This window comes from Mytilus trossulus, unplaced genomic scaffold (assembly GCF_036588685.1).
Source record: "Mytilus trossulus isolate FHL-02 unplaced genomic scaffold, PNRI_Mtr1.1.1.hap1 h1tg000070l__unscaffolded, whole genome shotgun sequence".
Classification (NCBI taxonomy): Eukaryota; Metazoa; Mollusca; class Bivalvia; order Mytilida; family Mytilidae; genus Mytilus; species Mytilus trossulus.
The window spans coordinates 3,215,481-3,239,117 of NW_026963294.1; the positions used below are offsets into that span (position 1 = coordinate 3,215,481).

Consider the following 23,637-nt stretch of genomic DNA (forward strand, 5'->3'; position numbering starts at 1 on the left):
ACGACAAGCTCTTCTTTTAGAGGCAAATCATTTATAAAACTTATGAACTATACATTTAAAAAGACACTGCAGATATATATATATAAATATATCTATATACAAAACGTTCTTATAAATCTAGTTAAAACTGTACATAATGTTTACTATCATATTTATATAAGTTGTGTACTTGAATTACAACGTTATTAAAGTAAAGATTCGCGGAAATCAATTATTATCAGAGTACATTGTTTCTTTTGTTAACATATACAATGAATTACCATGAACTATGAAGATAAGTGCACACCATACTATCCTAACATATCATCTCTTTAAATGTACTGTTTAAAAATAGATTTTTTGTTTAGAGCAAATACCACGAAAATGTCCCAAGATCTTTAAATTGACAACCGTACAACTGTTACTATCAACAAATAATTTTTAAAATGGCGAAAATAAATGGAAGTCATATTACTGTATCAGCGAATATTATTCTGACCGCCTCTTTAATTACAAGGGTAAGTTATTTTGTATGGTGTTGGGTCCTAAATGCACTTTAAATTTGTACTTATTTGGCCTTTCAATGTATTTTCATTTAACAATGTTTAAGTGTCATTGACACTGATGATACTTAGACAAAACACGCGTCATCCGAAATATAAACATTGCAATTTTTAAACGTTTTACATTATTAATTGTACAAAATGTTTAAATGTTTTATTTGCAAATAACTGAGTTTTAGATAGTAAAACACAAATAAAAATCAAAATAAATTCAGGTTGAAATCATGAATAATGACTTATATAAGTTAAAGAAAAAAAATATATGTGCAAAATCTTTATATTTTAATGAAACGTTTATTGTCGAAATGCGCATCTGGTGCAAGAAAATTGGTACCGTTAATTTTATTACTACCACTAAGTCGATGCCTCTGCTGGTGGACTATTAGTCCCCGAGGGTATCACCAGCCCAGTAGCCAGTACTTCGGTATGAACATACGGATTTTTTGTGTTATCAAAATTTGCTGTTTCAAAATATTAGAAATTATTATAAATCAAGGAATGTATATATTTCACGCAAAGCTCTGATTCCTTTCACGGATTTGGCTATACTTTTTGGACCTTTTGAATTATAGCTCTTCATCTTTTATATAAGCTTTGGATTTCAAATATTTTGGCCATGAGCATCACTGAAGAGACATGTTTTGTCGAAATGCGCATCTGGTGCAAGAAAATTGGTACCGTTAATTTTTTTAAACAATTGTTGAAGCACCAAGCTGTATTTTAATATGTGTTTAAATGTCATTTTTATACAGTTGTGCTTGATGTTCATGCTCTTATATCATTAATTTTATATTAAATGTTTTAAGAAAATTTCTTTTTTTTTTATAATAAATGTTTGAAGAAAATTTTCATTTCTTTTATAATAAATGTTTTAAGAATATTTCCTTTATTATTGCTGGTATATTGTTAAGGCTTGATTGTTAAGTGATTTCTTTGTGCAATTCATCCCCTTATTCCCTTTTTTCATACGCAATTTCGACTAACTTATCATACATGACGCCATCGGACTATTTAATGAACCCATTTGGTAATATTTATTTGAGATATGAAGTACATGATATTGATAAAATCTTCCAATTGTTATGTTAATGTATTCTTTAGATTGACAACAATTAGTGCATTTGTTAAATGAGTTTTATAACACCTGCGCTGTGAAAATAGGTAAACCTTTATGACAAGATAATTCTTTACACTACGATTTTCCAAAATATTGAATATGATGAAATCTAAATGTCATTCGCAGTCAAATTTGTGTCATACATTTATGAATCTGAACAACACCTAACAGTTTGAACTCTTCCAGGAAATGTTTTCGGTGCCAACATGATTTGTGTGACGACTATTTATGTGATACTACATCATTTCGTTGTAAAACTTTTCGATATCGTTACAAATATTCAGCCACCCCTTAATTGATGGATAAAGCATGTTTTTATAACACTTGCACACATCGTGACATATACCCAGTTAGCCTTTTATTGATAGATATAAATCCTTATTATATATACACATGGAAAAAAGTATTGCAACACCAAATCGAAATTGAATTTTAAAAAACTCTTTTCCTTTTTTTGGGATATAATTTGGTAAAATAGAACTAGTTAAACATTATTTAAGTATCACCTGAGTTTAATCAATAAATATCGACTTGATATTTTTGTTTCTGCACATGCAGCTACTGTACCCGTAAACAGCAAAACAGTTGTTTTTATCCTCATTGTTTTCAACCCTTTAAATAATAAAATTTTTAAAGTTATGTGATTGACACGTTAAAATGGGTCCTTGACAACTCTTAACTGCAGCAAGATGGCAGATTATTAGCATAAGGGAAGCAGGGATGTCGCTGTAAAAACTGCACGTATTGTTGGTCATCACCATTTCACTATAAGTCGTTTTGAGAATAAATCAGGCAATAAACGCTGTTAAACTCATTCCGAGATATTGAAGACCCCCTATTCTATTTGCTAAGGAAAATCAAGCATAATGAAGGTTGGTCAGAAGGAAACCCATTGCATAAAAGACAATCCTAAAAAGAGAGTGGTGGCCATACAGGAGCCTTTTAACAAGAACTGTTCGAGATCGACTCATCGCTACTGGTTATCGTGCGATAAGACCATTTCGGAGACCGTTGCTAACGAACAGACACACAGTTTTCCGTATCCAATGTAGTGCAGAGGTCGCCAAAGTTGTAAATTAGCATCGAGGAGGAAGATCCAATGTTCAAATGGAATTCGGTTTACTTCCATGGCACGGTCGTAGCCCGGATTTCAACCATATCGAGCATATGTGGGACACTATTGGGCGGTAAGTGCGCGAAGGACACCCCAGTTCAAACACATCATGAAATAAACAATGCCCTTTATCAGCAAAGGTTGCTGCTACCTTTGCTACAAATCAGTCGATTTATTGCAGGATTCAGAAGACGTTTAGATGCGGTTATCCGTTTGAATGGAGGCTGTGCACAAAGTACTAATTTCTTTGGCGTGTAACGATCAACTATGATATGAACAGTCATCTAAGGATTAATTTTGAAATGTCTGACATTGTAAAGTTCGACTACAGTAAAAGTTGTAAAACGCTTTTTCTTGTACAAAAAACACTCCATTTTGGTATTAAAATTTTGGTTATATAAATCATTTTTTTTCAAACAATTTTTTGTTCGTTTCAATGCCAATGTACGAACAAAAAATTGTTTGAAAAAAATGATTTATAGTATAAACTATGATTTATAGTATAAACTATGATTTATAGTATAAACTATGATTTATAGTATAAACTATGCTTCAATAATAGTATACACATATTTTATTATATTTATCCAAAAAAAGAGGCTGATTCTTCAAGTTTTAAAAAATCAAGGTGTTGCAATACTGTTTTCCATGTGTATATATTGTTGCAAATATCCAGTCTCATCTTTATTGGTGGATATGTTCCAGACCGTATGAGGATTTGGACCGTATGCGTACTTTTTCAAAATATACATACGGTCGGACCGTACGCGTACGGTCCGACTATTAAAAAAAAAGATGGTCTAACTTTTAAAAAGGTCACGCTAGTTTAATCTCTTAATCTCCTGTAATAAGCATGTTAGTAGTACATTAATTAAAGGCCAGTATGCTCATTGAAATTGAAGTCAACTGTTGAAACAAAACATAGAAGGACAATTGTTATATAATATTGGTGAACTTTTGAAAAAAAAAAAAAAAATGCATATGCAAAGGAACATGCATGGACCGCAAACATGAACATGTTAAATAATAAAAAAAAATTCTTGTGGTAGATAGTGTCAACTTGAGCGAGAGTACAAAAATGGGATTCAGATATAGAATAAATCAAACATTTAATTTCAATTGTACGCTTATTCACTTATCCATCTAATGTTAAAATAGCATCTTGGAGAACTAAAGCTACACATGTTTGGTAATTGTTTTTTTTATTTTTTTCCTATTAAACCCATATGATACCAAAACATACCGTACGGTCTGTGGATATCATTTTCCATAAAGTATCAAAACATGCCCTACTTCATTAGAAACACCATTACTTTAGCGCATGTCACATAAAAGGTGAACAAGTTTCTAAAGCGCTAGCAGTTGAAAATAAATGTAAGATATATCCGTTTGATTGATGAAAATAAATATTCATTGCAGACCCTGACCTTTGGTTTCATATTCATGTCAATATATATCAAAGTCAAGGACGACATTTTAGATGAAGAAGTTATTAAAATCATCGACTTGGAAGTTGTAGCCGGGATGCCACTAGGATCAACTGTTAGATCAATTATTTTTTCCCTCATTGGAGTATTTGTGGTAGAACTTTTAACCGGCATTGTTGGATTGTATGGAGCTTTTAGAAGGGAGAAGCTAATGTTAGCAGTGGTAAGTAAAAAACTACAGAAAAAAATCAATAAATATTTCCATCCCATTCATAGCGCTAATTTTAAGCCCGGCTTTTAATATATAATATTTTTATTTTTTTTAGATTTAAGCTTTTCATGTTTAAAGAAGTTTAGGATTGTTTTTATCACATCTATATTCAATCAGCGCAAGCTGAATTTTGACTCTTAATTGGAAATATATAGATATGAAACAAAAGTGATATTAGAAAAAAAGTATACTTTTTATCCCATTAAAAAAAATACAGTTATTTCAGGTCTTGGCTCTACTGATATTTGGCTAACAAATAAAAGCAATACAAGTTCTGTGTACTGTGTTTTTCAAACGATTAGTGATACAATCGATGTAACTAGGGGTTATCTCAGTTGGTCCGGAAGGGCAAACAGATCCTGCTCTATATCACATAAAAACAGATCATGCCCTTAATAACATGCACACATTTTAGCTTTGCTTTTTTTAATGAATAGCAATTAACTTATTTGTTTTAGGCCGTCGTCCTGAGTTCCTTCCTGATTTGTGTATACATTATATATATAGTACTTCTGTCGATTATATATCACAAGGTAATTCGTCCATATTGTTAATTATAATAAAAAATACAACAGACATAAAAAAACATGAAATTATTTCCTGTATTTATCATTGCAGGTTTTGAAGAATTGACAAAAAATGTAGATTATTTTGAGAATTTGAGAATACATATTTGAATCAGTTATCAGAATGTTAACTCTTATTTATGCGATGCTCACCAAGTTGCAATAATGAAAACCTGGTTATTTTTTTCTAAATAAACAGTATACAAATTGAATATTTGAAAAAAATGAGGTTCTTTCGCACATTATAAATATACTTAACAAAGCGAGAGAAGATATTTATGCCATACAAATGTCATATATATTAAAATACATCAGAAAAAAAAACCAGTTGAGGAAACAAACATGATGAATATAAAAAAGAAGATGTGGTATAATTGCCAATGAGACAACTCTCCACAAGAGACCAAAACGACACAGAAATAAACAAACAGTTCATCGTACGGCCTTCAACAATGAGCAAAGCCTATACCGCATAGTAAGTTATAAAAGGCCCTGCAATGACAAATGTAAAACAATTCAAACTAACGGCCTTATTTATATAAAAGAAAATGAACGAAAAACCATATGTAACACATAAACAAACGACAACCACTGATATGCAGGCTCCTGACTTAGGACAAGCACATACATACAGAATGTGGCAGGGTTAAATTGAAGTTGTTTTCATTGTCTCTGATGTTGAGCAAATTTAAAAAAAAAAAAAGAGTGAGAAGAAAGAAAGAAAAATTAAAAAAGAAAAACCACTGAAATAGAAAATGCTGTAATTCATCCATATGAATAACAATAACATTATCTTCATTTTTACAATTTGCTTTTAATTTAATGTAGACATACAGATAACTAAGAACATTGAGTCGAATATAACTTAATTTTCTCTTTTTTTGGCATAACAGAAAACTGAACTCTACAATACATTACTTAATTACACAAAAGCTTATGAATCTGGTACTAATTACTTATCATACTGGAACCGTGTGGAAACATTCCCTGAGTTCTTAACTAAGGTGAGACATCAACTTAACTGTGTTAGGGACACGTCAGCAGGTAGATTATGAAGTTAAAATAAATGCTACAATTTATTTATTTTATATTGTGACAATAACGTGTTTTAATTTTCATTCAAGGAAAAAATATAACTTTTGAAATCTGAAAAAGAAGATGGTTAATGCTTAGACTTTAATTACGCAAAAAGAGTCGGTCACTTTTTGAATTTGATTACATTAGTATGGAAACTATAAATAATAAGCACACATCTAACATGAATGAGGATTTTCTTCGATTTTGTAGCTTGGATGTCAAAATTCAAGCCCGGAAAGGCACTATTGCTGGAGTTTATATGTCCAAGAATTAGGCAGCTATCTAGAAATATACATCGGGATAATTGTGACGTGCATGGTTTGTCAGGTATGTATCAATATAATGTAAAGCTGTGTGGAATATCTAGAGGAGCAGGTTAACTCTTCAAGCCCGAACAAAAGCACGATCAGTGATGGAAGGATTTTGTGTTTCAATTTGTTATGTTTTCAATTAAGTGTTCTTCTTCAAATGTTTGTTGGGTTAAACTTTTTGACATGACGTTTTAAGTTTTTAATTTTCATTATCCCCTTGCCTTTTTTTATAGTATTGATTAGGTTCGAATTGTTGAGTATTTTGTTTCCAGAGTTGTGTTTTATAGACTGCTATACGTCTTTGATAATTTAATTGTGTCATGGCAATAATTGGATTGTCTTAGCATAGGAAAACCTTTCGAAATTGCGGCTTCTTAACATCCTTCAACTCTATACTTTCGTTTGCCCTTTTAACTCCTTAAATTCGAACATCCTAATATCTATGAAGAGTTTATTATCATTTTGCTTTCGACTTATTAGTTGTTAACTCTTTGGTATCCTTTGCATCTCAATTAACAATCAATAAAAAACAAAAGACAAAACATATAATTATAAGAGTATAGAAACGATACGGACCAATATCGAAAAGAACAATGTAAATAGCAGGGAGTAATGTCAAATAATGAAGAACATTTGATAGAAAAAATATCACAACACGCTATGGCTTGTATGCGTTTAAAGCGTTTTTCTGAGTTGACCTTCAAATTAACCTTTCTTTTAATCCAATCTTTTGATCCTATTTACATTATTTAATATGTTTAAGAGTCTTAGATAATTTATATTCGAGCAGCTGTATTCGAGTTATCGTTGTGTGGAGATTAATCGTACATTACTATATTTCTAGGTTAAATGACACGTATTTTTTTAGAAGAAATATTGTGAAATCAACGATGTGGGAAAATAAATTAATCGAATACGATGTTTTTAGTTAGCGGAATATTACTTTTACAGATTTGTTCAATAGTTGCAGCTGAATATATCTTCCGTAAACTTGAATTCAAAGAAAAGAAACCAAGCATTTCGGAGAACAAGTATTACTTATTGTTAAGTTTAAAGCATGGTATGTTACGGAGTTTGATCATCTTCATAAAGGATAATTGGAGCAGGTAAAATATAGTATTATTTCAATTGGCAACATATTTTTCTGGTTTTATTGTAATTAAAGTAGTTGAGAGCAACAGGAAATTATTTGGATGGTGTAAACCACCCCCTAAAAAAATTAAATAATGGGGTATGACATTTAAAATTATTGAAAATATTGATAAGAACTTTTTTTTAATTTTATACATTAATTTAAAATATTGTAATCAAAATTCTTTTTTAAAACAGTCAAACGCTTTCTTTGAAATTAAATTGCATTATAATGTAATGTGTAAAGGTGTAACCTGTATGGGGTAATGGAGCAGAATGGATGGTGTAATGATGTATAATGTAAGTGGGAAGTTAACACCATCCTAAGACTGTAGCACATACACAGGTTTCATTTTGATCATCCTATTGTTTTCACTTTTGTAAAAAGACTGTAAATATGAAATCTTGATATATAAAATGGTATACATTTCCATAATTATTTTTGAAAAAAGACAACACAACGTAGATATATTAAAAAAACACTTCAAACTGTAAAGTGTTGTTTGACAATTAAACACACTTTAGATTAATTAAGAATAAAGACTGTTAGCGTTAATGATATTTAAACTTACTGAAGATTTATTATTATTCGTTTGACAAAATTTGTCGTGGATTGTGTGGTTTCAGTTGAACCGCAAAATTAATGTTCAACGAGTGACTTACTTCGCCATAACCAAACAAAAATTCTTCTAAAATGTAAGTTGGTACCCAGAATAAATAAATTAACCCACACTAGTATTTAACCATGTTAATAACACCATTCAAGAGATATGAATAGTCCAAAATGCGCATTTGGTGCAGCAAATCTAAAACCATTTATCGATTAACATTATTTTCGTTGCAGGTCAAAAGTTGGTTTTGCATCGGTCATACTTAAAATAAGCTCGCTTGTAAGTAATAGTAGTCATGGGCCTCGTACGGTCTAGATTCTATTTAGTGATGAAATGTACACGCAATTGTCTGCGGCCGTAGCAGGTTTTTAGATTGAACTTCACCAGGAATGCTTAAAGCAAAATATTGAAAGCCAATGATGAATAAGAACCGAGACAGTTTAAGAGCGCTTTAGCCAAAAAGGTCACAAACAAAATAGCTAAATCGATTAACGCACAACTTTGCTTGAGGGAGTTGAAGCCCTACTTTCTTGAAATCGAAATTTTTAACAGATGTTTTAAATTATATGATGTCACAATCGAAGTACTGATGTTTAAGCTGAAGATACTCAAAATTACTTACAGTCCACTGACAGTGGTAAAAGGTCAAACTTGTAAAAATGAAAACAACGCGATAAAACGCTTGGAGTGTTTCTCTGTGCTAACCATTAACACAAATGCTGCCATAACTTTTTAACTTTCTCATAAAGGTCCACATGTGTAGTAGAAATGTTGATGACATAACAGTTTTTTTTACTTGATTAGAGATGTTTTTAACACGTGTATATCTTACTAGAATTAAAATTACAAATCTCACCTCTGTCTTTAATTAGATCGTGTAACGAATCAGAAACTTGAATTAATTTGCCATTTTAACGCTAAAATAGATACAAAAAGAAGAAAAAATAGACAAAAAGAAAACAAAAAATTCTACTTTAGTTGTACGCTCAATTATATAATACAAATATAAAAAAAAAATAATCTTTTATTGCCAGTAAATTACTTTACACTAGAAACACCATTATATAGAAGTTAACAACAAATGGTCACCCTACAGCCATTACCAATGAACAAATCCCATATCGTATATTTACCAATAATGCCCCGAAATGACAAATGTAAAACAGTTCAATAGACAAAAAGAACAGCCAGATTTATGTACAAAACAATGAACGAAAAATAATTATGATATACAGCAACAAATGTCAACCACTGAATCAAAGGATCATGACTTGGGACAGGCGCATACATAATTTGGCGAGGATACATTAGTTTGTGTCCCCAAAACCTTAACTAAGTTAATACATTTTAGGTAGCAGGTCTTGGGCTTCTTGGACTTGGATTAACTCTCATAGGAGACGTTTTTATTAGTGATGGCTCACTCAGACATATATTTTACAAGATTCAGTTTTATCATTACTATTTCTATGATATACTGGTGGGTTTAGCTGCAGCATCGGTTGTAATTGGAATATGTACCTCGTTGGTGGCTGTACTTGGCTTGCTTGGATCCTGGAGAAAATCGAAACGCTTTCTTATTACGGTTTGTAAATAATAAAGAAGAGAAACTTGAGACTGATTGACGAATTATGTCACCATAAATACTATATGTAACTATAAATGTCACATAACTCCAAACGTTGTCTTATAGCTTGTACGTCTTGATATAATTATAGAAAATAGACCACTCCAGTTATAAACCGCCCAAAAATGCTGACACCATATATTGACATTCCAAAAAAAGAAAAATACGATTTTCTTGAAATAAACATACAATGTGCTAATAAAAACTAGATATATATATTATTTATTAGCATAATATTCAGCACTTGGTGCAAACAACTTTAAATTCAAATTTGCTTAACTAAAATAAAATGCCCACTGTATTTGGCAACAATGGTTTCGATGCCCTCCAAATTTCTCTTACTTAGCTTTTAAACACTTTTGTGAATTCGAGTGTCACTGAAAACTCTAATGTAGACAAAAACGCGCGTCTGTCGAAAATACAAAATTTTAATCCTGGTACATGTATCTTTGGTGAGTTTTTGACGGCGTTCATAAGTTAAAGAAGTATAGGTTAAATTGTAGATCTATCTGAAGATGTAAACAAACTCATTTGTGAGTTTGATGTCTGAAGCTTTTTCACTGAGTGAAATAATACATCTTTCATCCTTATTATATTGCTTATGCCATATTTTCTTTCCAGAGCTCTGTTCTGTCTTTTGCTTTGCATATACCAAGAGTAGTTGCTGTTGTTATATGGATAGTGTTTATTGAAGAGGTGAGAAAAAGTAGATACAAAGTACATTAACGGAATTCAAACGTTGCCCAACGATTAAGAATATAACATCTAGAAAACCATTATATTTTATAAACTAAGATCAATTTAACACTTTAAAGCAAAGTCGTCTTTTCATCCTGCTTATTACATGATTGTATTATGTTTCATAAATGTTTAAACATTTTGACCATGATTTATATTAAGGCCCTCATTTGTTTGTGTCAAGGATTTGAATTTTCACATCGGCACATAAGGCATATGTTGAACCAGCCTTGTTTTTTTAATAGCTATACAATTAATCGTCGTATGTTTACAAATCACAGAAGCCTGTAACACACTGGTTTCCACGGAAGTGTTTTAGATAGTATTGTAGCTATAAAATACATACATTTAAGTTTGAAGAACTTTGTATATAAAATTTCCAGATGGCTATAAATTTACAAACATTGCCCAATAATAATCCATCGAACCATAGATTTGTTGGAAATTTACTCATAGTCTGGACCGTGATATTCGAATTTTATCCGGAGAGCCCGAATTTAGGTGATTTACGCAACACAAAAATCCGTCACTTTTAAGCTTGATTTTGTACGACGTCGTGTTTTCTAATTCTGATACGCGTGTATGAGCAAATATGTTAGCATTAGTATAATTAAACTACAAGCGTTAAATAGATTCAAAAAACATAGTTATAGTCTTCTTAAATCTGGCCTTCAAACGTTACATAACTTTCTTTGCAGATCAACGATGGTATGAAATTTCAGTTATGGTTACAACAATTAGGATATTTTTATGGAGGGAACGGAAATGAAATCACGGGAAAGTGGAATGACATGATCACGACAGTATGAAATAATACACATTTAACTTGTTATAATGAATTCTTTTTTTATTTTCTTGTGTATTTATATTTCAAGTTAGTGATGTCAATGATAATGTACGTATGACAAGACACTTGTATTTTGTTTTATCTCCCAAGAATCCTGCATATTTATTTTGCATTTCAGATGAAACATAAATATTAAGCAGAGATTATAAGAACATGTTGTGTTTATTGAATCAAAGATCATCTCTACGATTGTGGGTTATACGTAGGAACATTTGAAAAACAGGAATATGTTTTTATTGTAATTTGAAGGAAAAAACTGATAACATAATATAACAGCATTTGTTATACGGTGATTAAATACATGAAGATTAAAATTAAAGACAATACACGTACTAATTATCAATAGAAATCGAAATTGAACACATATCAAAATACAATAGCTAAGCGAAAATCTATTGACATATATGGTACATTCAGTACTAGAAGGGTTGTGGATAAATCTTGTTTAAATACAAACACATTTGAAATCAATAACAAAGGATGTTACAGAAAGGTCATTACTACATGATATTATTTTTAATGAATATGTTTTCAGCTGCAGTGTTGTGGTGTCAATTATTACTCCGAAACACATACGACTCAGGGAATACAGTTCTGTTGTAAAAATGCTAATCTCAGAATACTAGACAAAGAAGATCCAAATACAAACTCCTACAGTGGCATTTTCAATTATTTTGGTGGCTGTGGTGGCTACAAAACAGATGTAAGCTTCATAAACACGTGATACTAAATTGAATGCATAAAAACTATTTTTTATAACCTTACTGCTGCACATTTTACAGAAACGTTAATCGGCTTAACAAGATTAAATTGCAGTCAGATTTTTCTAGTACAGCAGCATGAATAAACGTATATATGTGATCACTAACATTGTGTGTCGTTATGTTAGAAAATAATACAAAAGTTCAGTACCTACGCTAAGAACCGGTTATTGAAAAAAAAAATATACATATTTCTATACACATGATAAAAAAACCTATTTTATTAAAAAAAATATGGGAAGATCCAAGTTTCAAATATTCGGCGTGATTAATATTCGTTTCAAATTTCTCGTTGTGAAATTAAATAGCTCCCTAAAATTAGTTGGTTTGAAGTATATATTCGTATATCGTCAAAGTGACCTTTCACATATAAAGATGACAATCAAGGAATGAAACCATACTATGAATAAGTCAAAATTATACACGTGCTTGCTTATACAGGTAGCGTAGCTGCTCTTTTAAAATTGAAAATGAAAGGAAACGGAAAATTAGATAATATACTAAAACTGTTATGATAAAGGTAAAACATGAACATATTTAATCTACATCTTTCAGACATGTGCAGAAGTAATCTTGGACAAGACTGACATGTTTATTGGATGGTTTCTTGCCATTGTGCTCCTGCAAATTGTTTTAGAGGTTTGATTTATTTGTAGTAGTATATACATTGATTTTTGTTGGTCTTAAACGATGTACATTAATAGATTTTTAGCACATGTAAAAGTAAAAAAAAAAAAGAGAAACAGAGGTAAAACAAAACTGTAAAATAAATTGTTTGATATATGCATCAAAGACGAAGTGACGTAAAATTTGGCATACGACATTCAACAAGGAGCAAAACAGCGAACAATGAAAAATTCTGAAATGCATCTTTTATATTATGTTTTTATAGAATTTTCATCTAAATTTAAAAAAAAACAATTGTCATTGTATTGAAACATTAAGTTAAAAACGTAATGATTGGGGACAATACATCATTTTTATCATAAGTTTGCACTTAAAGTGGTACCTAGCACTACAGGGAGATAACTCTGCAAAGTCAGCAAAACGTTTTAATCCCGTTGTGTTCTAAAGGGATCATGAAGCTTCTCAATGATCAAAATTGGTGTTTGTTAAACTGCTATATAACCAGTGTAAATTTTCTGATAAAACAGTTAGTTCAAAATTTTAGAAATTTTTATATTTTTGTTAAAGGATCAATATAAATATATTGTCAAAATTTTATGAAAATTAAACGAGCCAAATTTATTTTAGTGAAAGTGTTGGGAACTACCTTAAGCTTCAAGTATGAAACAAGTATCAAATGTTAAAATAATTTATTTATCAAGCAAATACATTTGTACTTGAAGTTTTCATTTGATGATTTATTTTACAAAGTTACACAAAAACATACATTTATTTTCCTTAGATCGTTGGGTGTTTCTTTGTTAACAAGGAGTATTCAGATATAAGGTCGACGGAAAACCCCGACATCTCAACAGGAAAACTAAGGCATACAAAGTCTGTTATATTTAGAAAAATCTGCAGCGGAATCAAATCGTTCTTTTTAAGTAACTGGAAAAGGTAATTGAACAAATCAGTAAATGTTATTTTAGTATATTTGGGTTTATGGTGCATTAAAATAGAGGGTCGAAAGATACCAGAGGGACAGTCGAACTCATAGATTGAAAATAAACTGACAACACCAAGGCTAAAAATTAAAAAAAAACACAAAAAGACAAATAATAGTACAGAAGACACAACATAGAAAATTAAAGAGTAAGCAGGACAAATCCTATCAAAACTTTGGGTGATCTTAGGTGCCCCAGAAGGGCACGCATATTTTGATCCTCATGTGGCACCCGTCGTGTTGCCTTTGTTATAACAAATCCGGTAAATACATTTAGTCTTATTCTGTAGGTCAAATTCGTGAATAAAAGAATTGTATTATAGTTGTATACGACAAATTAGGGATGTTATTAGGCCTACAAATTAGTCATACAAATTAGGTTGTGTCTATTCTGTGTTGGTCTTAGCATGAATTCGGGTTTAGTTTTCTGTAATTAATTAATACTTCAGTTTCATTATGTATATCTCTTTCATATTCATTTGATAAAATTTACTGTTTGCAATAGCATGCATTGTTCTAAATAATAAGGATGTTCTTATCCCATACATACAAACAACGCCGTATTTGGCACTATCTTTTTCAACTTTTGATCTTCAGTGCTATACAACTTTGTACTTTTTTTCACTTTCGATCTTTTATATATGGGCGTCACTGATGAATCTGTTGTGGACGAGGCGCGTTTTTGGCATATTGAATTTTAAACCTGATGCTTTTTTGTTATCTATTTATCATGTGTTTCTTTGTCTAATATGTTATTCTATTTATTTGTATTGTAGTCCTGTAATTTAATGTTGTCTTTTCAATGTTATATTTAACTTTGCCATTAAAGTGCGAGGTTAAGCATGCCACAAAACCAGGTTCAACCCACCATTTTTTCCCCTTTAAAAATGTCCTGTGCCAAGTCAGGAAGATGGCCATTGTTTTATTATAATTGTTCGTTTCTTTTGGTTTGCATGTTAACGTTGTGTCGTTTGTTTTCTCTTATTTTTGAGATATTAAGATAAGACGTGGCACGGTACTTGTCTATCCAAAATTCATGTATTTGGTTTTGATGTTATATTTGTTATTATCGTGGTATTTTGTCTGATGCTTTGTCCGTTTCTGTGTGTGTTGCCTTTTGGTGTTGTATCGTTGTTCTCTTCGTCTATTTAATGCGTTTCCCTCGGTTTTAGTTTGTTACCCCGATTTTGTTTTTTGTCCATGGATTGATGAGTTTTGAACAGCGGTATACCACTGTTGCCTTTTTTAATTTTTTTAGCAGATTTTTTTTTGTTATAATGTTTAACAACCTTATTAAAGATATAAGTGGATTTTGCACATTACATTGTACATTGTAAAACCGCAATTTTAGGCTGCAGCATCTTACTTAAATAATCTACTTTACTTACAGGTCTAAATTGACATTGGTTCGATTTATATCTCTAGGAACTATATTTGTGAGTACACTTTATTTGATTACGCTGTGTAATATTTAGATAAGATAAGATTAATAATAGCAAATATCTTGATTATTGAATCATTGATGGTTCCAATTTTGTCATTCATCTATATTCCTAGATTTCATAGGAAAGAAGATTTTTGTAAAAATTACAAAAGTTTTACCTCATTTTAGACGGTTCTTTAAGATTTATGATTCACATTACCAGCTGATTATGTCTATTTCATAATTTCTTTACATGTGACCTCTTCTCCTTCCAAAGAGCAGAAAACTTTAAGATTTAACTTGACTAAGTTCTCATGAATGCAACGACATCAAAACTCGATAAACAAATTTTACAATAACAAAAACACTATACATTATTTTAATATTGTTTTGCATTGAGTTAACATGTAGTTCGATTATTTTTAAATGATGTTGGATATGTATACCAGTGTATGTGTTTCATGGCCATTCATAAGCACTTTAATTAGCCTTAAATATTCATAAAAGTAAAATAATGGAAAAAGTAAAAACACAAAAATACCGAACTCCGAGGAAAATTCAAAAAGGAAAATCAAAAATCAAAAGGCAAAATCAAAAGTCCAAATACATCAAACGAATGGATAACAACTGTCATCTGAACTGAATTTATACAAATGCAAACATTTATCAAGGACGGTACACATTTGTGTGTGTGTGTGTTTGTGTGTGAATTTATCCATGTATCAAGTTATTATTTAGAAAAAAAGTAATACTCATGTTTTTTACAAGTCTTTGTTATTGTTCGCCAAAATACTTCTGTTTAATATTGCAGATATGTAGCATTGTGGTGCTTTGTCTAGCCATCAATATAAGATACGACAAAGTATTTGGTAACTCGGATATAGAAGACATATTTGCAAGAATAAACGTTACCGATCATACCTTCTCAAGGGCCATCAACATATTTTCCATTGTGGCTGTCACCTTTTCGTTAGTATCTATAGCAATTGTTATCTTTTCCACAGTTGTAATGGACTTACAGAAATGGAAATCAGTCCTAAATATTTTGGTAAGCTTTTTAATTTTTGAATGATATGAAATTATGTTTTTTGAAACTTTTGTACCAATCCATCAAGATTATAAGCATGGGTGTACCTTGGATATGTTAACTTTAATTAACATGTACCTTATGTTTAAGATTGTATATATTACGCATATGCATGTCCTGCTCATGAAAAACTCTTATTTGAAAAAAAAACCAACGTAAGTCACAAAACACCAAGTATTGATTGTTTTCCTAATGATTCAACGAAAACAAATTTCAAGTCAGATTACGGGTTTCGATCATGATCTAATGGATTGTTCTCGTATTTACTTTATACCTATTATATCGAAGATTTTGTTCACGGTATAAAAAAGGAACCTTTAATTGCTTGCTTGAACTTGTATGCGTTTTCTACAGTTGTTGGTTTGCTTTCACGCCATATGAACTTGAAAAAAATGTTAAATAATACTTGGTATTCATGGTATTATTAAATGGGACAAAACAGTTATATAACCAAAAAAAAAAAAAAAAACGGATTCCAAGGAAAACCCAAAAACTGAATGTTCGTTAACAAATGGTAATATAAAGCTTAATTCATTTTGGAACAAGCAAAAAAATATATAGAATTAATGATAACTTTATCATGTTTATGAAGCCCAAAACAACAACATTATGATGATGAAAGCTACATTTGTTTGTCATTCGAATTATGTTAAACATACCATTTTGAATTTATAGACTGTTGGGTTATTGAGTGCTGTTGTAGTATCTAACATTGTACAAATAGGATTATGGGGAAAGTTCTTGGCTGGAGTAAGTTGACAAATAAGATGATGGATGTATTAATAATGTCTTTTAAAGAGACATTTTACTATGTGTCCATAACGTTATTGAAACAAAATTAACGAACTTGCTCATATGTCTACTCAAATTATTATAGTACAAGTTGTTTTCTTTAGAAAAAAAACACATGATTTTATGGTATTACAATTACGGAAAATGACATCAATTGAATTTTCATATCAACACAATAGTGATAGCAGGTGATAATCTCGGGTACGAAACAGAAACCAACAATGGTATTAACCCAGTGGTTATAAACTAAATTAAGATACTAGGCTTATAACTTTGTACAACAGACACCCGCTTTGTCTGCTGTATAGTCACCAGTTTCACTCGAATCAGACAATATGAAGTTGACATATAAACAAAGAAAATTGAACAGTAAATCACAAAAATATTTTAAAATGTAACGAATTAAATACTTTTCTAGCAGTATAAGTGTATACAATTCTTATTTAGAGTTTTGAAGTACAAAAAAAATAAATTAAACGTACAAACAACCAAAAACAATACACATTAAAGACAGCAAAACAAACAAAATAATGTGAAACAAAAACTCCACAAAAAATTCCTGAGATGTGTACTGTAATGATATATATAATATATTATAGAGAAATTGTATTCATCATTGTATTGTTTGAATTTAATCAAAGGTTTCATCAGAGCTAGAAAATGAACTGAGAGCACAATTTGTTAGTCAAGATGGTGGCTATCAGTACTCTCAGAATTCAGCAACATACGACACGTCATTATCACTCTCTTGGAATACGCTTTTTATACAGGTATGACTTATGGAAGAGGCCTGAACAACTTAAGACACATAGAAAATATTTGTTTGTATTCAATACTCTAATAGTTAAATATGCGGTATGGGCTTGCTCATTGACGAAGTCAGTACGATGACCTATAGTTGTTAATTTCTGAGTCATTTTGGTCTCTTGTGGAGAGTTGTCTCATTGTCAATTATACCACATCTTAAATTCATTTATATTAGTTATGTAAGGAAAATTCAAAATTTAAATTTTCATGACGATTTATATTCGCCTTATCGTTAAAATAACTGTGCGCGAAATACAATTGGTTCAAAGCATTGAAAGAAATGCAAACTATTTGGAAAAGTACGCAATATAGATTATTGTGAGCAATTGCAAGATACAGTAAATTCGAAGATATTATTCCCGAGGGTATCACCAGACCAGTAGTCAGAACTTCATTGTTGACATGAATATTAATAATGTGGTCAATTTTATAAATTATTCTGATTATAAAACTATATTTTTTTTGGAAAAAACTAAGGATTTTCTTATCCAACAAATATATTATCATAGATATAGGAAGATGTGGTGTGAGTGCATATTCGTATTAATTTGACATAACTTTTTGTGATTTTGGGTTCTCACTTCAACTTTTTACTTGTTTGGCCTTATAACTATTTTGATGTGAGCGTAACTAATGAGTATGATGTAGACGAAAAGTGGGTCTGGCGTATTAAATTATAATCTTGGTACCTTACATTGCACTTATAGGCAGAATGTTGTGGAGTAGGATCATTGATAGAATCCTCGTTTACGTCAACCAAGTGGTACTCGTCTGGAGACAGATCTAGTAATCGGATTCCAGTACAATGTTGTATATCTCAGTCTGATGTCTTCCCGTACGCTACAAGAACAGATAGCCATTGTACATCATCTATGCTAGACGGATACTTTTACTCACAGGTTAGTACTGAGAACTCATTTGTGAGGGAATATTTTTGGTGGATTGAAATAAAAATAAAAGGATACATATTATTTTGAGAAAAATAGAATTCAATATTAGTGACAACACAATTTCATGCAAATTTTATCAAAATTAATTGAACATGTTGTTCCAGAGAATCAGTGTCTGCAACATCAATGTATATGATCAAATTAAAAGAAATAATATATCTTTCAGTCATGTGATGATGCAGTTGAAAAAAGATTGAAGACATACAGCATAATCTTCTTTGTGTTCATGGCGATCACCATTTTAGCTGAGGTGTGTATTGAATCAACAGATGTATTTTAGTCAGGTGACGTGATTAAAAGTTCTATAAAGTATTTCATTGTTTGATTTGGTCTTGATATGATAATCAGGAAGTTATTCCAATGAACAAAAGCGTTTTGATGCTCGCACAATACTGGTAGTCAATATACTGAATTATTCTGCAAGAAACTGATATTTAGCTAAAAGCTACAGTAGGTAAAAGTTTCCACAAAGGATCAACTCAGACAGTTTGAATCGCATGTTAATTAAAAAACTACTTTCATGTACCCGCTATTCAACCATCCATACGTTAAGATTGTCTCAGTTTTTTGTTGTTATTTGCTCTTTAATCGGGGTGTTATATCTTTGACATATCACCCGTTTCCATTCTCAATCTTATCATTATGAACAAGTTACACTTCGGGTAGACAACGAAAGGTGCTTCGAATTAATTTAATTTGTTCAATGAAACAAATTGGCTTCATTAGTTGTTCATTTGGCATTTAACCATACAACGTCATATATATATATATATCTAAAATCAGATTTACATGACAATGTTAACTATTTTTCACAATGCAACTACTGACCACATTTTAGCCCTGTGCCGAAACAAAAAGCACACACAATAAAGCGTACATAACAAATTATGTAAAAAACACATATCACATCATTTGAGTTTTTGTGATGTTTGGTAACTGTCAGGTTAAATCCACATCGAATTTTATCAATGTGTCGCATTTGCAGTAAGCAATATAAATTTTAAGTTTGGGAGAATAGAATTGTTCAATATAGGAATGAAAAAAATCATTACAGTTTCCATAAATTTAGTGGAAAATGCCATTTTCTACTCATTATAGTGACTATGTCTATAACACGGCTTTACGGGGTTATTTCGAAATGTGTTGAAATGAAACTCAGAAAATTTACTTTCTAATTATGATTTTCAGATGAGTTGCATTATAATGACTGTATTCGACGTTATAAGGCTAAAGAAATTAACGCTGGGTATAAAAGCTGGTGACGACACAAAAGAAATCATTAGAGAAAACGAAAAAATCATTCTGAAACAATCAATTGGGGATGAAGCAAATAAATCAGAAAATAAGAAAATACAGAAGGATAAACCAGAAAAAATATCACAAATCAAGAAGTCGATGTCGAGAGGAGCATTTGATTTACAAAAGAAAGAAAGTACAATTATTCAGGATAAACACGAAGACAAAATTGAATTACAACCTGTAAAATCGATGGAAATTGCAGACAAAAATAAAGCTGCAGGGCAAAATATGAAAATGGAAGCAGTCACTGGCACAACATTGAATGGTGATGCAGAAGTCGAAACAGTGGCTGAAAAAGATACCACAGCGAGGGACACCGCGATTGAAGATGCGACTGACACATCGAAATAGTAGAAACTAGACATATACTATCAGGTTTCCTTTTGATTATGTACATGTTCTTTCATAATAGAACATAAATCAGTAGAATTTATATCTGTATAGAAGTAAAAACAACTTCGGTGTAACTTTTCTTGTCGCTTCAAAACTCACCAATCGACGCTTGTTTTATGTAGTTGTTAGCAGAACGCTCATAAGTGTGTGTATAAAACTAAAAAAAAACTTTAAAAAGGTAACTGTTTTGCATGATTAAGACAATAACATTACTAATTTCTGTTAATGTTGTGAACCAAATATTAATTTAAACATTAGTAATAAATTTTTCAATCAGTTTCTGAAAAACTATTATATTTGCTTTGATTGTCTTTTTTTCATGTTTTATTGTTATGAACTGTTAATTTGTTTTACTGCATAAAAAAGAAACGGGAAAACACTGAACAAAAATCTCGTACCCTACACCAATTTGCAAAAACCAGAGTAAAAGTATATGATTATGCGAAAATAACTGTACTTGTACATGCATTCGCAATTATTTTTAAGTATTCGGATTACAAAATGTTAACACAACACGGTCCGCTAACTTATAATCACTTTAAAATTATTTGTTGCTGCATATATATCTACCGATTGTTCTTATAGTTTTTCCAGAAGTCTGCGGACTAGTTGCCTCTTAGTGTTAAAATAATTTTAAATTTTATTTGGCTGGGAACGACTACGATCTTGATATGTTATTGGTGAACAGTTTACCGGCATCAAAAGTTTTGTTAATAATTTGAATCTCTTGAATTCTAGTTAATTGACGTATCCCTTCCTGTTAATGTTGTTTTAAATATTCACACTTTTGTGTAGGGAAACATCAGATGCGCAGTAATTGGTTATTTTTAACAAACCTGTTTGCCTTATATTACTAGAATATATGAACAATACACTTGTGGACTCGAATGATTCGAAGGGTATCAGTTATTAAAGCATGTATTGACCAACCATGAATTTACATGATCAACGAAGTGAAATTTTTCTTTTGCTTGTACATGAACAGACCACATTGCATAACAATGCAATCAAATATGCACAGTTATACATTTTTCCTCAATCCACGAAAATGTGTTATCACGAAAACAAACGAATTCACAACGATATATATCGTGCATCTAAAGAGTTTTCTAGATTTACCAATATATGATAAAAACTTTGAAAAACACATAGCTACATGACAAATCGAGACAAACAGAAACAAAATAAACTGTGATAAAATTAGCCCAATAAACTCGTCATACATACCTGGATTACAATTCACTATGCCAGTTACACTCGAACCATAAAAAATAAAAAGTCATATTATAAAAAGGAGTTGAAGGGCATTGAGGAGCTGCAATTCCACAACGCTTTGCCAAATACAGGTAATGTAATATATTCCTGGTTAAACAAATTCAATAGTCATTAGTTCCGAAATATTACGAAAGTATTACAATCATATAGCATAAGAATATATGAATTTATTGCTTTTAAATCATTTTTCTGATTTTACAACAAAACATAAAAAATAGATGTGTTTAGAAAAGATATAGTACAATTGACAACTATAGACAAGAGACCAAATGAGACAGAAAATAACACCTATAGTTCACCGTACGGTCTTCATGTGACTTTTTCATTTTTTCAAAAAGATGTTTATTGTCGATAGGTTCACTGATCTTATATCATTTACTTAAGTTACGTTATAAATGGGTAAATTTTAATTATTGAATTTTTTTCTGTTAATTACTTTTAGAATCTAAATAAAGGAGTAGATCCGGTAAGGACCGATTTTGGCCTTAAATTTCAGTTTCATCTGACGAATGATTTTGACCACTTTTTAAACACTTACGTGTTTATTACATATGATTCAATTAATTTATGTGCAAGACTTTAACTTATTTAGTCATTAAAAACGGCCCGATCCAAGCTCAAATATGAAAAATCTACCAAATACGCGAAAAAATGTCACTTCTCAGATGGTTTTTGTCAAAAACGAAAGTGGCCGCATCCGTATTCATCCTCAATCTTTATAAATGGTATGTATTATCATCAAATACAACTTCCATTTCAATATTTTGGACGGAAACCGTCTAAAATTTAACTAAAATACTGGAATTGTGAAGATTTCGGTAATTTAGCATGACTTAGTGGTGCTAGTACATGTACCCAATATATGTGCATTGTATTGTCAAAAACAGCCCATATTTATATAGCAGAACCATTCTACTAACCAATAAATAAGTAAAAGTATACATTTTAACAATTTTTTTAAAACTGCTATATTTTGGGGCCAGAAAGCAGTCTTACTGGACGTACTCCTTTCTTCAAGTACTCGCAGGCCAAGTTGATCTTATATCTTTTTAGTGTTTCTGCATTTTCTAATTGTTTTATTGTAAATCATATATACTCAAATACAATGCAACATTTATTAAATCCTGATGTTTCTTAAGCGTTCTAAGTGATGGTTAATGCCTCGAAAGAAGAAGCGCTACACATAAGATTAAATTTTAACATGAAATAGTTTTGGTTGTTTTACTTAAGACCAATATGATGTTTTGTGTCATTTTGGTCTTTTATGGATAGTTCTTTCATTGCCAATCATTTTTTCCGCCAAAATTTGGGTTTTAAGCAAAATAAATTTGTTTCTTTATCGGTAACCTATGTCTTTTATTTGCTCATTCTTTGAAGCTATATTTCAGCTTTTAATATTACAATTTTGAACCAAGTGTCATAGAACGTTTTTTTAGAATTCGAATTGAAATGTGTCATCATTTCTATTTGTTCTATCATTTCATTGAAAAAATGGTCCGTTTGACATACCTGTTAAAAAATTAAATTTTTGAGCTTAACTGGTCCGTGACCCCCTATTTTGTTTCGACTGATGTGATTCACTTTTTGTAAAGGTTAAAATAACAAAAAGTGCTGCAATTTTGATAGAAACTTCGATAAGGCCCGAGCCACCTTAAACACATAGTTAAAACATTCATTATTTAATTTACGATTAATATGTAGTTTCGATACGACACAAACATGATCCAGACAATGTAATGGACTGACACTGAAGCGCGTTTTTGATCACACTGTGGTGCAATGATTTGACGCTGCTGTGCATCTTTAAATATGATCACCGTGATGTTCAATGATGGCGTTGTGATATATTGTTAATAGCTAGCTAG

The 23,637-nt window shown here is 30.8% G+C and overlaps 2 protein-coding genes across 2 annotated transcripts; both read left to right on the forward strand.

The window, feature by feature from the left end:
* Positions 1-362: 362 nt before the first annotated feature.
* LOC134699536 (uncharacterized) lies at positions 363-17,824 on the forward strand. Its single transcript, XM_063561131.1, has 17 exons — positions 363-497; positions 4,193-4,423; positions 4,930-5,004; positions 5,931-6,041; positions 6,325-6,441; positions 7,377-7,531; positions 8,401-8,446; positions 9,519-9,749; positions 10,413-10,487; positions 11,228-11,332; positions 11,912-12,079; positions 12,693-12,776; positions 13,546-13,700; positions 15,137-15,182; positions 15,981-16,217; positions 16,932-17,006; positions 17,690-17,824. Exons 1-17 carry the CDS (start codon positions 426-428, stop codon positions 17,822-17,824), a joined length of 2,118 nt encoding a protein of 705 aa, XP_063417201.1. The 5' UTR covers positions 363-425.
* Positions 17,647-20,455, forward strand: LOC134699537 (uncharacterized). Its single transcript, XM_063561132.1, has 4 exons — positions 17,647-17,818; positions 18,563-18,754; positions 18,972-19,055; positions 19,994-20,455. The coding sequence occupies exons 2-4, from the start codon at positions 18,728-18,730 to the stop codon at positions 20,453-20,455; spliced, it is 573 nt and encodes a 190-aa protein (XP_063417202.1). The 5' UTR covers positions 17,647-17,818; positions 18,563-18,727.
* Positions 20,456-23,637: the final 3,182 nt, after the last annotated feature.